Raw genomic sequence first — 17,504 nt, 5'->3', positions numbered from 1 at the left:
GACTTTTGGGCTCAACTGTTAAGCGTACACACGTATTGAATATAATATATATTCATTCTTTAACAATGGCTCACTAGGCTATACAATGTGTCACTTTGTATACATTTACTTCCCAAATAAAAAAACAGACATGTTTTATTTAGAGGCTTTATTTTGAAGTATAATAAAACTATTTTGAATTTGACTTTAAATCATTATTAGAACACACAGAGCTAGTCGTGCGTATAGGCTACATCGTCGCCATGGACAACAGACATTATTCAAAAATGTCTGGCCGGGACTGACCAATCAAAATGCAAACTTGCGACAAGAGGACTATAACTGTTGGCTCAATTGACTAAACGCCAGCCACCTAAACATAACTGATGCCAGCCCGCCGTAAGCAGAGCGCGATATCTCGTTTCTCTTTCAGTTAACATTTGAGTGAAGCAGACCTGCGCATTGACTTGAACGTCCGAGAAAGTCCACGCTGACACCACTATGGCCCCGCCCATCGCGCTACACTCCTCCAATGGCGTGGATTCAATTGCAAAACTAAGCTGTTCGTTAAAACCGGGGAACGGCGGCGTCCCTGATCATTCATAACGGCAAGAGCAAGACGACAAATCCAACAGGAAGCGGAATAAGCAACGTTCATTCGCAGGGACTAGAAGTGCGCTTGGATTTTGCACTCTATTCTCAGCGTCTTTGTGTTCCCACTGGTATCACTGTACGCTCTGCTAATAAAACACAGTGACGGTAAATACTCTGATCTGTATCAGAGAGTGAGTTTCTGATCCATTCTGCGTCCCATTCCCAAATGAACCCAACGCACTTGGAGACGGGCGGCAGGATAAGCATGGGATTACTTTTGTGATGTGGATTGTAAAAGCCTTGGAAGAGAAATTTAAAATACTTCTCAACAATGTGAGAGGACCTGCGTCCTGGATTCTCATATTTCTGGATATTCTGAAAATAATCGGCAACAGCTGAGAGACATTATAACACACTCTCTGTCGCTCTCAGGTGTCTGCATGCGTGTTTTGGGACCAACATGGGATTCTCGTTGCCCCTATAGGTCGGACCCCTTGCGAAGAAGCCTTTACTCATGTCTAACCTGCTCTCCGAGACCTTTACCAATGCGTTTGCTAAAGTTCGCCTATCATCGGATAGGGTATTAAAAAGATTTATTCGCCTTATAAATTCAATCATGAACTTTGCCGTTCGCGTGCTCCAGTTATTTCTTGTGACGCTTCTGTATTTTTCAGCTGTCAAGGTAAGTTTTAGATGCCTGAGCATGTATAGAGAATGCATCCGACGTGTTGGTTGAATTGTAAATACTGTTGTTTTGAATATAATGTGCCTGCGCCACTATATCGGACGTCCTTGTGTGTCCCCTTGCGAGGTCATTGACCATGTCTTGCCAACCTATTCAAAATCACTTGAACAAGCAAATCGGACCAGGCCACAGTGAGCCATTAAACTCTGTAGAAAAGATACAACCGGCAGGAATTCAACTGTTTTGAAGTTTGTTGTTGGTTTTGGTGAAGGCCCTATCATAGCCTCCTTAGTGATATTATTACGCTTTAAAGGCGCAGCTACTGTCTAGCGCTTCAGACTGAGCGGCTATCAACATAATCTGCCTCTGGAGACCACAGTGTAGAGATATCAGTCATTTAAGTTATGATTTGAGCAAACATTTTAACCACAGAGACTTGTTCTGGATGAAATTTGAAGCATTATACTCAAGGACATGCATAAATACTAATAATATTGTTAATCAGTCAGTTTGATGAGAACTTGATGCAATGGAATAATAATAAAAAAATAAAAAAAAACATATGAAATATGTTAAAACATATGAAACCCAAGAAAAAGCTAAGCCGGTCTGTAAAGAGAGTAAAAAGCTTAATTGAGAAATGCACATGGTCTCTCCGTGGTGCTTTTTGCGAAATGTCTGGGATCTGAAATGTTCACAGCTCTCTAATGCAGAGTTCAAGTGACAGAAAACTATCAAGGTCAAGTCTAAATCAAGTCTCGGGTCTTTCAAGGCCAAGTCTAAGTCTAAAGTATCTTTTTTTATTAATAGTTTTCTGTATTCTGCACAACATTTTTAATATAGGCTGTATATATAAAATCTGAAAGCCCATTTGTCATGATTGACAGCTTTTTATCTGTTATCTTTAGTCTCTCATTAGGAGTCAAAGTCATATCTTTAGTGAGCTGCTTAAATGACAGGTTTTCTTTTTTACAACTTAACCTGAGTTAACTTGAGCCTGAGTTTCAGACTTGAGTTGTTGATAGGTTTACTTGAGTTGCATTATATTTTTTATATGCGTTAACTATATGCACGAGCCAGAAAACAATAATTCTCTGTGTTAGCTAACATTAAGATTTCGATGAACTTTGTCTTTGAAATGAAATTAGGTTATCTGTTGCATCATCCCAAACCTGTGGTAATGCGGTTGTTAATAACTAGTCAAACCTGTTGGGACTCATGTGACTAACAATTTTGAATTAATATGTACAACTGTACAGTTGTGTAAATATACATTTCTGACTAAAACACACTTTTTTTTCTTTTAATCCACAGAGTGCCTACATACCCAGGGAGGGAGGCAGAAGCACATATGATGGTAAGTTTCTTCTGGCACTGAATGGTGTCATCCAGAGATGTGACATGTACAGATTCACTGAGTATAGCACCCTCTGGTGGAGGGGTGAAGGAAAGCTTCTATGCCTTTAATCAATCTGACACTGAATAGTTTCGGATGAATTTGTAGTATTTATTAGACGCTCTCAATCCAGTGTGGTTTGTAATTCTTCTCAACACACAAACCGCCAAGGGATAATTTGGAGTAAGCATTGCCAGACTTCTCATTGCCCAATCTCTGCTAAACCCAGAGAACATAGAGAACCTTTTTTGTTTTTTTAGGTTTGCAGTGCGCAACATAAGGAATGTACATTGTTCAAATGGACACCACTCAGTCAAAAATTCCTAGAAGGGCTCCCGTATTTCCAAACAGTGTTGGCCTTGAATAAGAGCAAAGATCATCTCGCTCTCAGTGGTGCAACTCTTGGCCAACATTTTTTGGCAAAAAAGAGAGACTGATTTCCACTTTCCTTTAACTTGCAGTGGTGCCATTCATGGAAGTGTATAACCGGTCTCTCTGCCGTCCTCGGGAAATGCTGGTGGAAATTCAACAGGAATACCCTGATGACACCGAGCACATCTTCATCCCGTCCTGTGTGGTTCTCACCCGCTGTGCTGGGTGCTGCAATGATGAGATGATGGAATGCACCCCTACCGTCACATACAACATTACCTTGGAGGTCAGAGACCACTAACTTCCAGACTGTTGCTCCCTTATTCTCTCTATTTTATTTCTTCCGCTATCCGTCTGAATCTTGTTAAGTCTACTTTTTGGAAACCCTACACTCTTCTACTTTGTCTCCCACACTCAAACCTCTTATCTCTCTCTTTTTGGCCAAGCCAGCAGGGTTTCTCCTGAATAAGAGTACCCAATTTTTAGGTAGTGCTTTGCGTAACACTAACACTGCCTGTTTGTCTATGATGTGCTGTTTTAACGTGTTATTGCTTTCTTCTCTAGATTAAAAGACTGAAACCTCTCCGTCATCAGGGTGACTTTTTCATGAGTTTTGCAGAACACAGTGAATGCCAGTGTCGGTAAGAAGCCTCATTTCAACACACGTACATAAACACAGAAACTTTATAGCTAATTATGCCGTAATTGCTACAGACAGTAATTGCATTTCTAAATAAATAAATTAATATATGCATTTAGCAGACTCTTTTATCCAAAGAGACTTACAGTGCATTCAGGCTATCAATTTTTATCTATCATGTGTTCCCGGGGAATCAAACCAATGCAATGCTCTACCAATTGATCAACAGGAACACTACATTTCTAGTTGTATTAATTTAGTTGACGTATGACTGCTTCTGTACTGTTTCATATGTGTGCAGGTCTTTAATTCTAAGTGTGTTTGTTGTGTGCACACAAACAAACATGTTCACTGAGGTAATGGGTCGCTTTTTTTGTTGCTCTTTCAGGCCAAGGAAAGATGCACTGGAGAAAAAAGAAAAGTGAGTTTTGTTGTTCTCGTGTGGTGATGCTGTATGTGTGTGCATGCTTCTGTTCTCGCTCTATTTTGTCGTCTTCCCCTCCATCAATCTCTCTGCCTTTATCTCAGTCACCCTTATCTCCAGCTAGGTGTATTCCTTCCTGTTTTTCTTTTCTTCCTGGTCCTTTCATCTCATCTCCCTGCTTTTCATGTTACATAAAGCCATAAAATCTGATCGTGAGAGAACAGTGGAGCTCTTCATTGTTGTTGAACCACGCGAACAGGTGATTTAGATCTCGAAAAAATCATGGCTATATATAGAAAGTATACACAATATTTTTTGCCAACATTAGCAATATAAATTTAGACAATATTGTGAATGTTTTTTTATTTCACGTTTTTGTCACGTTTTCTTAACAAGTTCTCATTTTGTTTAGAGAACATTAAAACAAAGATTTTTTTAGTAATTATTTATTTCAGTGAATCAGTTCAGCTCTGATTAAACAATTTGTTTATCATTATAAAATAAATGCATTCAGTGCTTTAATGTATTTAGTTAAAAATTATTACTATCTCTCATAATACATATACATTCTTCCTAAATAGCCTTTTATTTTATTTGAGAGTTTATTTTAAAGTGTGTATTTACTGTATTCCTCGACTACAGTGGCTGTTTAGTTGCAATAATTGCTCCACTTTATGAAAGTCTTTACAGAACAAATATGGAAGTTTATTTACGCCACAGAACAAAAAAATAAAAGAGGGTAATTGTGACTTTTATCTAACAATTCTGACTTTTTTTATCTCACAATTTGAACTTTATAAATAATATAAATTCGGAATTGTTATATATAAATTCATAATTCTCGGACTAGAACTACTGCTTTTGTTAATACAACAGTCTATAGAAGAACAGAGACTCTCTGACCCTTACGCTACTGTCTTATCTCACTTCCTGTTTGATGTCTTCATGTCATCGCACGTTGGTTTCTCAGGTGTAAATTCAACACCTCAGATGTGTAAAGAGCTGCGTGAACAGGTGTGTGAGTTTCGCCCGCTAGTTCAATGCCCTCGCCCCATATTCAATCTTTAAGCTCTGCTTTATGATCTGAGGTAAGAGAGGGATTTGTCATCTCTGAAGTGTCTTTACGTCGGGCGATAAGACAAGGTTTTGTGCTTTTGTTCACAAGGCCGTTTCCACTCCTCAGAGACACTGCAGCGGTCAGTCAACCCCATCTCTGATGACTCCCTCTCGCCAGAGAACGTGGGCCAAAGTGTTTAAGAAGTTTACTGAAGTTGGCGCTTTTGCAGAGAGGGTGTTGATCTTGTGGCTGATGTGTTACGGGTCAGAGGTTATCTCAACGGGGTTAAAAAGTTGAATGCTTTCTGGTTCTGGTAAACAAGTGGCCCTTTGACACAGAAGCTGTTCCTCAGCGTGTTCAAAGACAACTGCCTCATAACATGATTAAATCTGACCTCTAAAAAACAATAAATGTAATCCTAGATAATAACCCACCCGATGTGTCAACAGTACAGTCCTGATATTCTGTTTAAAGAGCGTCAACTTCGTAATGTTTGTAAGAGATGCCTTTATGAAATGCTTTCAAATGTTTTAGTCTCAGCTGCATCTCTATTAGACATCTTGCAATTCAGTTATTTCCATTGCGCATTGAAAAACCCATGTCGGTAAACCACTAATGCAAATAACCATATACGGACCGCGGTACTTCAGTTCATACTGTGATTTTGAGAGGGGAAAGTTCACATTCTTGCTGCCTGACGTGTCTGACGTGATATGCAAGGATCCTCGGCTATCTGAAAGATAAATGGACGTGTGTGTTGCCAATACTGTGTGTTGATTTGCTGATTGATCAGTTTTCTGATTAGAAGTCACTAAAATAAGAGTTAAAACTCACCGGTAGATGTTGAGCTTTGGTTGGGATTGAATCAGTGTGCCTGGAACCCCGCAAACATTTCTGAAGCTTTTGAATATTTAATGTCCTATTCATTGAAACATCTTCGTGTGAGAGAATTTGAAGAATTGGCGAATTTCCCCTGAGCCTGACCGGCTTTTAATTTCTAATTCAGGTCTCGTGTGGTTTGCTGTTGTGTCAGGCACTTATACAAGAATAAGAAGAGACATGTTTGCTAATGTCTGGATCATTTTAGCACTACAGTACATTCATTGCAAGCTGTGTTGGATCTTTTTCAACAACCCCGATTCAGATTTTGTTTCTCGATGTTCTTCTTTGTTTGTCATGTTCCCTTTCCAGAAAACCCCGGAAGGGCAAAGGCCAAAAGCGAAAGAGAAAGAAAAACAGTGAAAAAAAGCAGGATTTGTACGTCACCTCTGCGTTCGCCTCCTCTCACCTGCACCTGAGTGTGACAGTCTTGGTCGTCAGATTAATTTGGGAGGAGATTTTATTCCTCCTTTAATCAGTGCATTCCTGTCGGACGTTGTTAATTGCCATTAATCCATCATCTCATGCGCCAATTAATTAAAACTGACCATCCGACAAAACCTCATGCCCGATCTCTGCTTTCACAGAGCTTGACTCACTAATGCCGAACCATTAACATTGACAAGTTTGGTCAAATTGTTTAGGAGTTTTTTTTGGGTACAAATCAAGTAGAGCGCAACCACCCGCTTTTTCACTTCGAATTATTTTCCCATTCATTTTCCATTCATTCTCTTCAGGCATTTCAAAAACTTCCTCAGCAAAGATTGCAAAGCCTTCAACCAAACCAAGAAGAATCACATGACTATAACTTTTAATTCGAACAAAGAAAGTGTTTGGAAAATAGCAGTCTTTTACGAGAGATCTAACTATTCATCCCATGCAGCATTGTGAATGATGTAATCCAAACAATAGCCACAATACACTAACAAGCCTGACAAGTCATTGAATACAAGCATAAAATAAATTATACAGAGACAATTCATCTTATATGAGATGTTTGTTGCAAAATAATCAGATATATACATTGATTGCGGTCGTAGAAGCTTTTTGGATTTCATCAATAGCAGTGCTTTATAGAAGTAGTCGATCTCAAAAGCAACTTAAAAAAAAAAAAAGAGACTTGTTCTTATTTCCAAGATTGGTTTTCAGGTTCTCGGGATCTCACTTAAGGAATCTAACTAGTGCAGCACTTCATAGGAATTCAGAAGTGAAAAATCGCAAATGCACCATCTGCAAAAGCACCGCCACTTAACAGCCTATGAGCTCATAGGGCTGTCTGTGTTTTAATGGAGAAAATGAATGGGATTTCTATTTCTGGAACCCTACAGTTGAGCTCTATAGGTTGTGCCCAATAAATCAAGCTCTATGATTGGGTGAGGAGGTATACGACATACAAACTCACCCGATCCACCCAGCATGGCTTTCAGTCGATGGTACTAATCTATTGCAATATTTGTGTTGGAATCACAAACTTGTTTGTGCTGCTTCCTGTTTTTGCAATGTGTTTTTTGTTCTCATATTTGAATGAGGACTTACCGTCATCCTCGCATCAGTTATGTCCTCTCCGACAGATGAGAAGGATTGTGTGAGATGCTTTTTTTTAATTCATTGCTGTGAGTTTGGTCTTGTCATGCTGCGTGAGCTCTGCCGCACAGCATTACAAAAGTCAAACAGCCTGTTTACCTTGGTGCTTCTCCCAGTAATTGGGAAATGAACTGTGTTTCAATGAAACTGAAAGACCAAAGAAATACATACACGGGGGACAGTCTGCTCCTGTGGGACTGATGCTTTTGAGGTCAGTATTTTTCTGAGGGCTGGGGTTTGGGTTTACATATAAAAAGTTAAATTAGATTCGAGGCTTGTTTAGGCAAAAGAGCATGAAAGTAGTTATTTTGCACCATAACTATTCACACTGAATTTTTGTCATTCCCCAAGAAGATTTGGATTTCAAATTTGGATGTAAAATCTGATTGTGGCCAGAGCTGTGACTTAATGCTCAGAACATCGAGATGCTTATGTGGGTTGAAATCTGACTTGTGACATTTCCCTAACACAATGCTCTCTCTCTCAATTATAATGGGTAAAATAAAATCTTGTGCATGTTTTTCATGCCAAAAGTTTACACTGTTGTGAATTGAAGTTAGGCCGTGGCTTTGATTAAGCATGTCCTCAGAGAAATATTGGCTTCAGATAAGGTCAGTTGGCTCAAATATGTGTGAATCTTCCTCTTGGAGTCCAGCGTTTTGTACTGTACTTGTGTCCTAATGACCCTGATCCAACACTACAAAAAGCAATAAACAGAAACTCTGGATTTTCATGCACTTCGCTCTCTCTGACTCTTATTCCAGTATGCTTTTCTGAAACCGATTGTGTTTGTTTGGTTTTTCCTTGCATCAACTGAGCTTGCTGGTGCATGGCCTTCACTTCCTGCCTAACATCAGCTATGCACACTCTACAAACCCCCCTTGGACCCCCTGAAGGGGCAAACCCTGTTGCTCAAAAAAATTAGTGTTTGTGTATGTGTGTTTGAGTGGAAGTGTTTAATAATATTTGCCATGACTGTGTCCGCTGTAATCTCCCCCAATCCTTTTCCTTTTCTCGCATTCTGTCTCTTTTCAGTAGTCAGTGTGAGCCTTGCTGTGCTACATGCTCTGAGAGGAGAAGAAGGTTGTTTATTCAAGACCCTGAGACGTGTCAGTGCTCCTGTAAACACTCTGAAGCCGACTGCAGGTCTAGACAACTAGAACTCAACGAAAGGACCTGCAGGTGTGTTTGTGAATCTACACTTTCTTGTGTATCTACATATGTTAGTGCAACACTGGCCTTCCTGTTTCTGTATCGTCATGTACATCTCTTGACAAAAGTTGTGTTGCTCAGAAATTGCACTCTGGAGACAAATGGAGATGTTTGGTAGAATGTTTGTTTCCATACAAACAACTGCTACTGCTTTAAACATCAACTCATTCTCCTAGATTTAGTTGTTTATTTATGGAAAAGAGTGTAAAGATGAACATTTCATGAGAAATGTTGGAGTTGAGTTCAGTTTAAGACATTGATGCATCTCTTCTGAAACTATAGAAGACCTTCTTGGCAGAAACCTTGAGAGAAGGTTTAATTATATTCATATCTAGGGTCAATAATTGGGATGTTGTAAAGATTTCATTTGTGATTTTTCCACTTACTTTCCCAGATGTGACAAACCAAGGAGGTGAACCGAACCGACTTGAGAATGGACTCTGACATGAAGGAATATTTCACAGTAATTCACAGCACTTTGAACTTTCAGCTTTGAACTTTGGTCTCGTTTTCCGTCCCGGAGATATTGAACGAATGAAGTGAAGGGTTTTGGGGGAAGTGGGGGGCTAATAGTCAATGAAATGTTCTCTCTGTATATTTTCATGATTTTCGTGTGCGTGTTAAGCGAAGCGAGAGACTGAAAGCACAGGATTTGATTTGCTGCTAAAGGGTCTTCTAGGCAAAGACCTGCGTAAATGTTTCTGATCTCGGCTGGCGTGCGTAAAGTCGTACTCGAAATCACTCAGCGAAACACATCACTGGATTTGGGTCTACTGTGCAGTTTTTCATGTGAATCTAAAGCACAAACGAAATGTTTGTAGGACTGCAACAATTTGTCAGCGTCCACTGTGCGCCCGTGGAATCATTCCTCCCAGAACGTGAAGACTGAGAACAATGCGTGTGTTTTTATAGATGGACAAATGACTGGAGTTTTGACGGAAGACTGAACTGATTCTGTCATCGGAAAGTTACACAGTGACGCCGTGTTTGCACCAGAGCTCTGGCCTTGAAGAGGCACACCTTAGAGGATTTTGGTCATATTCACTCCTTAAAGGGATATTCATTCTTTGACATCTTTGGAAACCACTTTTTGCAGATCGTATGATTCGATTCCATGCTTCCACACTACTGGGGATTTGGTTGTCGTTCAGCTTGGAACTTTAGTCAAAATTTATTCCCCTAAGCAATTCAGTAATTTATGATTTTTTTTTCTCGGTATTTTCAGTATTCTATCTCTTTGTATTTAATTTGACCTATTTATGTGCAGTGTTATGTTAAGATGGAACTTCTCGCCCTTTAATGTCTGCAAACCTCAATGGCTGTCTGAAAAAAAAAAAGCTTTTCATCCTGTTTTATTTTCTGTAGATGAACAGAGAAACATTCCTAGAACTGATCAGTCGCGTTGCCAACTGCCTTGACTTTGCCGCCTTGATGCAGATCTGTTTGTGCCGTGTGATCTCTAACAAACGAACCGCGTTAATGTGATTTTGTGTGCATACGAGGCTAGTGTTTGTGCGCGTGCATGTGTGAGTATGCTTTGGCAAAACAGTCCTGATGTCAGTGTGACATACGTATTGAATAACAATATAGCAGCCAAATGTAAATATAGGCCAAACCCACATCACCTTTTACTTCTACTATAATAAGATCTAACAAGCTGAAACCGTATGATCAGATTTGGAGTTTTACAATATTTATTTACTTTGTGTAAATATGTTGAATATTAACATCTTATTTGTGTCTGTTTAATGTAGTACAGCATATTTATTTTCAAATTATATTGCTCCTTTTCTATAAAATTTTGTTTGAAAGCTCTTGATGTTTTACGATTACATGAAAGCACCTTGCATAGCTGTTGGTTTGGTTAATATTTATTAATTGCAATATAATATTCAGTGTTTAGGTTCCTTTTGAAGTTATCAGTTATTACAGATTTCAGAAGTAGACAATATTCTTGAGAAAAAGGCCTATTCACACCAAGGATGATAAGAATAAAGATAAGGATATCGTTCTAACAATCCACATCACGGCTATAACAATAAAGGCACAGAGAAGTGATATCGTTGGAATCACTTTCAGAAATGTTTTTTTCCAGCTTATGAATGATAAAAACTCTGTCACCCAATCAGAATCAATCGAGCTTGAGAAAGCAGCAGACAAGCGTGTGCTTCGAATAAACAGATGATATCGACCGCTGGTATGGATAAAATATATATTGTGAACGGGCCTTAACTCATGACTCAAAAAAAACCATTATGGGCATTCAGGAGCATACATGACCTTATTTCTTGTAGGTAAACTTTTACATCTTGAGATCCAGCCACGTTTAATCAAATGAAAACTGTCATCATCTGCCCTTTTAGTTCAAACGGATGCATAATGCTCCTGCATGTCCCTATTGTATAAATAAGAATAATAGCAAAATTTCTCGATACATGCTGAAAAGTTTTCAGAACTGCTTTATATATTGCACTTAAGTCAAGAAATGCATATCACTGTTAACAATAGTTAATTATTTTATTATTTGTTCTCGATGTGGCCTAGAGTTGCATCACCTAAGGATTCCGCTTTAAAACTATGTTTTTGTTCAAAATGTGTCCTACATGTGGTTCAGTTCAGTCTTGGCGAACATTATGTAGGAATGTTTTGGTTTGTTGAACTCTATAAAACATACAAATGTTCAACTAGCAGTTACCATTCCAGAAATTTCCCATCCGTCTCACTAAACCTGAGCCGACAGGTCCATGTGATCATCAGAATGGCAGCCATCAGTAGATCAGTGTTAATGAGGCTTAGGTTTAAGAGCGGTTTGTGGAACAGTTTGCAGTGTTTGTTTTGAAACAGCTGATTTTAGCCTGAGCGGTGCTCTGCTCATACTAGATTAGCCGATATGTTTGACATAATACAACCATGTGAAGCACTTAAGAGCAGCAGCTTTACACTACCTATGAAATATGAGATAATCCTCTTGCCGCCCTCCCCCCACCTGCTCAGGCCCCTCCGGCCACTTAAATACCCCAAGAATGCTGTAAGTGACTTAAGATGTGATTAGAGGAGGAATTGTGGGGTGGCAGGTTCACGTCTCCTGCATAAACCGTCATTTTAGTTGGATCTACCAGTGAACTTTACCCCATCAGTTTAACTTGGAGTTAAATGGCATGAACCGGGTGGTTGCAGGTTTAAATCCCAGATTTTTTTTTTAATGCATTTTGTCCAATCAGAGTGGAGGAGGTTCATTCTCAGTAAAGGTTGCCATGTGCCATGACTTGTTACTGATATAATGAACTGGATACTGCACTTTGGTAACACTTCACAATAAGTTTTCATTTGTTAACACTGGTTAACTATATTAGTTAACTTGAACTAAGAATTGACAGTACTTTTGCAGCATTTATTAATGAATTTCAACAAATACTAATAAAAAAAAGTTTTAAATCAAAAGTCAAAAATATCTGTCACACTTTATTTTAAGGTCAAATTCTGGCTATTAACTAACTATGCCTCAATAAACTCGTAATTACTGCTTAATAGTTTGTAAGGTCATTGTTAAGTTTAAGTCCTTGTCATGCAGAATATGTGCTTTATAAATACTAATAAACAGGCTAGTGATATGCAAGCTAGAAAGCAACTAGTTAATAGTGACAATTGATCCTTAACTAGGTGTTACCGAAGTATCTGTAAACATTAGTTAATGCACTTTAACATTAATAAATGCTGTAATGCATTAACAAATGAGAGCTTGTTGTAAAGTGTTACCCATTATTTAAAAAATAAAATAGTGTGTAACACTAAATATATTTTCAATATTAAATTATTTACACATTTATTTAATATAAAAAATATACTGAGCAATTTTGCATGTCCTCATTCATTACTGTCTGTTAATTTTGGGGGGTTTCATTAGAATTAAATTCCACTTATATATGTACATGCAGAATGTGTTTTTGCATTGTTTTTCATTCAGTCTTGTTCTGCAGCTTCTGACATCACGTGGCTCAAACAGTAAGTTCAAAAGTACATTTCTCACACAGTTTGTGATGAGCAAATACAATTATATTGGCTTTCTCAAGCTGATTCAACTCTAAGAAAAAAATCAGCAATTTTGACTAATTAATGCGTAGTGTAACTTGTTCTGCCTGTTCACTGCTAGCGCTCTGGCATTTTTGCACTTACTTTCAACCCCAAAACAGTGAACTCTGAAATAGTGTAAAAAATTTTAAATGCTGGTCAAGAGATCTTCAATTAATAAAAATAAACTTAATCGCACTTGACTGCATTTTTTTATGCTATTGTGTGTCAATTATGAAGCAGTGTCGTTCTGACATAACATTTTTCCTATTATATGAACTCAAAACTTCATGTGGCATGGTTGAAATAATTTTCATGTTTACTTTACAAACCAACTATTTTGGACACACATCTACCAGGCACAAATTACTGAGAATGAGCTGAGAATTTGGGGTTGAGATCCACTGGGACGTAGATTAGAGAGGCACAGTGCTGAGTCTTACACATCTTGACATTGTTTAGTAAGCAGTCATAAATTGGTGCCATGGGTAATTGTCATGTCGCTGAAAATTAACTGGAATTTACCCTCGTTTCCAACAGTGTGGCGTGACCAAGGTCTGCGTCTTAAAAAATCGAATGCAGTCCACACCCTACAGTAGAGACGTGCACTCTGTCAGGAACATATATCGTTCAGTGGCATCATTACTCATCTGTCCACGTCTCACACCTGTGTGTGTGTGTTTGAGAGAGAGAGTATCAGATTATGTGCATGCTCGCTCACTCACATACTGCTAACCACCATTAAGTCATCAATCCTATAAAACATGGCTATATTTTATATGTTTTTCATTTTAAGACAATCAAAGTGTGGGAGTTATTAAATGATCAAGTTTGAAGTTTCCTCATCAGCCTTTATGACGGAAGGCTTTGAGGTTTAAGGTTCACTTTAAAGACAAATGCATTCATAGTTTAGAAATAAATGCGCATGATGTCATTCTGAATTTGAACTCATATCCCTTTTGTGAGAAATGAACTTTGATCCTTCTGACAAAACTATTACATTGTAAAAAAACACTAAAACTAGAGTTTCACACCCTTGAACAGGAATCAAAGCAGTTTTATTGATTTATTTCCTGAAGTACATCAATCTTTGAGCATATAAAGAAAGCAATTTAATGCATCTGCTATCTTTCAATCGTGCAAAGATCAGTCATAATTTAACCAGGGCTTGGGGAGAAATTTTAATAATCCCTATTATTAAAAATTATGATAATTAATTTCTCAGGCTTTATCTGTTGTCTAAATTTCAATTTTATCAGATTCTATTAAGGCTGTTTAAATTATGGGTTAAGTGCCAGATCTGTCAGATTTAGTGCTACTAAAATAAAAATAAAAACATCTAAACTAAACTAGAAAATGTACACAATATAGAGCTGTATAATCAGAGGTGAGTGTGATAATTTGCAGCTACTTTGGAACTGATTTTATAATTATTAGCCAAAATTGTTTAGATTCTAAATGTATTTTTTTATTAAATATATTTCATTGATTTAATATTATTTTACAGAAATGATTCCACCAATATTCATTAACAGAAGGTTAGTATTGCTGCCCAAAATAGTAAAATAATTACTTTAATAGTATATTTGAATTTAAAGCATGTTTAGAAACAACCGCCATAAACCTCGCTGTTGGCATTCATGCAGGTCTGGTTTTCTGCTGGTGCATGGAAATAGAAATAAAAATAGAAATATAAAAATATATAAAAAAATATATATATTTAAGTACAAGTAACATTCATATCAATGAATCAATGAGTCAAACAATGAGTTACACCTTGGGTAAACATCTTTTTAAATAGTCAGAATCATTCAATTCAATTCACAAACATAAAACTATCAAATTCATAGGATGCATTATGGTAATGAGAATTACAGAGAGTTAAAAGTGAATGTGGAGGAAAAAACTATCTAATGGCTTGAAGATCTTATAAAAAGTAAAAAAATAAAAATAAAAAAAAACACAAATAAACACACGCATGCACATAAAAATTATGAGAGCATTTATTTTATTTTTTTTATTAAAATGCTTTCAAACATCTTTAATGTGGGAACACCCAAACGCAGAAACAGTGGGATCAGCTCAACTCTCAGAAGAGACACTGATCAAGTCATTGATTTTAACAGCCCGGAATGAAGGATTAGATGGAATATGTGTGGAATGCCTTAAACTGGTCTCATAGCAACACTACAGACTAATCACTCACTAACACTAACACTAACCACACGACAGAGGGAAATGAGACAATATACCAGACAATAGCATGTGCTAAAGAGTCCTGTCAACACACACGATATTAAACACTGTCACTCAAAGACAATAAACTCCTAAAACAGATCCAAAAATGTACAAACCTCAAAAACACTTTTGTTATTATTATTTCTTCTAAAGCATATTGCTTCCTTTTCTCTATATTACTCACTAAAGCCCAAATAGTTCATAATGGGTCACACAAAACATCTTTTTTACGCTGCACTTAATATATTTGAAATGGAGTTAAAGTCACTTTTAACCATTTTCGAGATTGGTTAGAACCATTTTTGCGCTTACATTTTATGGCAAGTCATTTAGCAACGGACAGTTTACTGTCTCAGTGCTTTTATTATTAAATATTCATCACACTGTACAATTGCATAGACACACACACGCTTTGTTTAGTTTCAGCATCTGATAGGAAAAAGTTAACAGTGACTGACCGGCCAACAGGAAACATTCTCAGAACGTTATGTCAAGGTTCTCTCAAACATTCTTCCAGTAACTTTAACAGAACGTTCGTTTGAAGTTATCTGGTCTTTAATAACGTTCTCTCAACAGAGCAGTAAGACTTGAATATACGTTACCTGGTAAACTCAAGAGTCAGAGATCCAGCAAGTATAAAGAGACACAAGAGAGCCTAAAGAAACCCTGAGTGTTTATTTCAGTGCAAATGAGAGCAATATTTCAGTGCAAATGAGAGTGTCTCTGTGTGTTTGTGCGTGGACGACTGTGTTTAGTCTTGCAGATGTTGATCGAATGTTCACTGGTTGTTTACACCATTTCCAAAATGTGTGATCTAAGAAAAACTGCTAGTTTATCTTCTGTTTAAGAAAGACAGGGAAGGAGAGAGAGGTCCAGAGGACAGATCCAGGGAAAATAAGCATGACTTGCTCATACTTAACGCTTACAGCGAGATGATCATTCCTGGGCTTCTCTCCACACTGGAGTCATTTCACAGATATGTTCCATGATTGCTTACATCACATTTGACCAAAATTCCCTCACCAGCTTAATGCATAATAATTATCTTCTTAAACGAAATTCAGAGGTTGGATGAGAAAAATGAACACATTTTCAAAATGAATCTTTTTGCATCGAAACCCAGAGTTAATCACTTCATCCTGTCTGGACACAATGATTTCAATTAAAGTCAGCATCTGTTCAAGTAAATTGAAATACTACACTGTAAAAATCTATTAATCAAAGTTGCAAATAAAACAGATTATTGCAGTATGATTAACAAGGAAATAAAACTAAATATAAAAATAAATAGTAAAATATATTTTATCAGTAAATCAAAGTATTGTTCGGCCACATGCAGAGGGAAATGTTTTGATGTGTTTGGTGAACAGCTGAAATAAAGTGTTTTTGAATGTTAATGTATACTCCGTGAAATGAGACACAACATTCCTACACAGAGCTGTATGAATGTTTACAGCACACCATATACACTGTGATGTCTCATAAAAGAACTTCGTTGTGTGTGTGTGTGTGTGTGTTTGTGTACTTAACCATATTTTAAGGACATTTTTTTTGCAAGTTAAATATCTTAAAATCTCTTTTTAGCGATGTCCTCATTTGTAAAAATGGTTTAAAAATCTGCAAATCTATAAATCCAGGTCTATGTTCACCTGAATTGACTTTCGGCCCCATTTACCCCAATATACAATATCTGCTACATGTTTTCATGAGCATAACTAGTTTTTTGCTTGAACTCTCTCAGAAAAAAGGTACGAAAGCTGTCACTTGGGTGGTACCTTTGCAAAAGGTACACTTTTGTACCTTTTAGGTACTAATATGTACGCTTTAGGACTGTTTAGGTAAACAAAAGAACAGATTTGGAGAAATTTAGCATTCCATCACTTGCTCACCAATGGATCCTCTGCAGTGAATGGGTGCCGTCAGGATGAGAGTGCAAACAGTTGATAACAGTGAACTACGGTTTTTTACACTATCAACTGTTCACTGAAAAGTTCTTGGAGGAATCGAAATGTTTCCTCCGTAACATTGCGAAAACCCCTCTTTTGGAAGCTTTATTTGTTTTGTTTATTTGTGTTGTGCATCCTGGATGTTCTGGTTCTGTTGATTTTGTCACTACAATAACACAATGCATAACAACATGTTGACAGAATTCTCATTTTGACGTAATGTCAGTAATGTCAGTTAAACCATAGACAGCACGCATTGAAATCAAAAGTCTCAACTGAAACGGACCAATGTGTGTGCATTAGAAACAACACGAAAGATCTGCCGGTCAGCCGCATTGCATGCATTTCTCTGGAGTCATACCGCAACTACAAACATTTGTGTCCCGGTGACCCGAGGTCTGACTGACAGGCCTTAATCTGCATCTGTGTG

General features: G+C 37.5%; 2 protein-coding genes across 6 annotated transcripts in view; one reads left to right on the top strand and one right to left on the bottom strand.

Annotated features, from left to right (window-relative positions):
• LOC113048471 (B-cell receptor CD22-like) overlaps window positions 1–17,504 on the bottom strand; it is a 1,131,192-nt gene that overhangs the window by 214,503 nt on the left and 899,185 nt on the right. The gene's annotated exons all lie outside the window — the stretch shown is intronic.
• LOC113048546 (vascular endothelial growth factor A-A-like) lies at window positions 400–13,902 on the top strand. 3 transcript variants are annotated; one of them, XM_026210419.1, is made up of 8 exons: window positions 400–1,255; window positions 2,573–2,615; window positions 3,116–3,312; window positions 3,591–3,667; window positions 4,055–4,087; window positions 6,339–6,404; window positions 8,646–8,792; window positions 9,217–13,902. In XM_026210419.1, exons 1-8 carry the CDS (start codon window positions 1,088–1,090, stop codon window positions 9,236–9,238), a joined length of 753 nt encoding a protein of 250 aa, XP_026066204.1. In that variant the 5' UTR covers window positions 400–1,087; the 3' UTR covers window positions 9,239–13,902. The 3 variants fall into 3 exon arrangements, with proteins under 3 accessions (XP_026066204.1, XP_026066206.1, XP_026066205.1); XM_026210421.1 differs by lacking the exon at window positions 6,339–6,404 and having other exon boundaries at window positions 402–1,255; window positions 8,649–8,792; XM_026210420.1 differs by lacking the exon at window positions 6,339–6,404 and having other exon boundaries at window positions 406–1,255.

The sequence above is a fragment of the Carassius auratus genome, chromosome 29 (assembly GCF_003368295.1).
Source record: "Carassius auratus strain Wakin chromosome 29, ASM336829v1, whole genome shotgun sequence".
Classification (NCBI taxonomy): Eukaryota; Metazoa; Chordata; class Actinopteri; order Cypriniformes; family Cyprinidae; genus Carassius; species Carassius auratus.
This window is presented reverse-complemented; position numbering and strand designations above follow the sequence as displayed.

Coding starts and splice junctions, on each gene's coding strand:
- LOC113048546 (XM_026210419.1), top strand. CDS start 1,088: ATGTCTAACCTGCTCTCCGAGACCTTTACCAATGCGTTTGCTAAAGTT. Junction 2,616..3,115: donor AGGCAGAAGCACATATGATG/GTAAGTTTCTTC, acceptor TTTAACTTGCAG/TGGTGCCATTCATGGAAGTG. Junction 6,405..8,645: donor AGTGAAAAAAAGCAGGATTT/GTACGTCACCTC, acceptor GTCTCTTTTCAG/TAGTCAGTGTGAGCCTTGCT.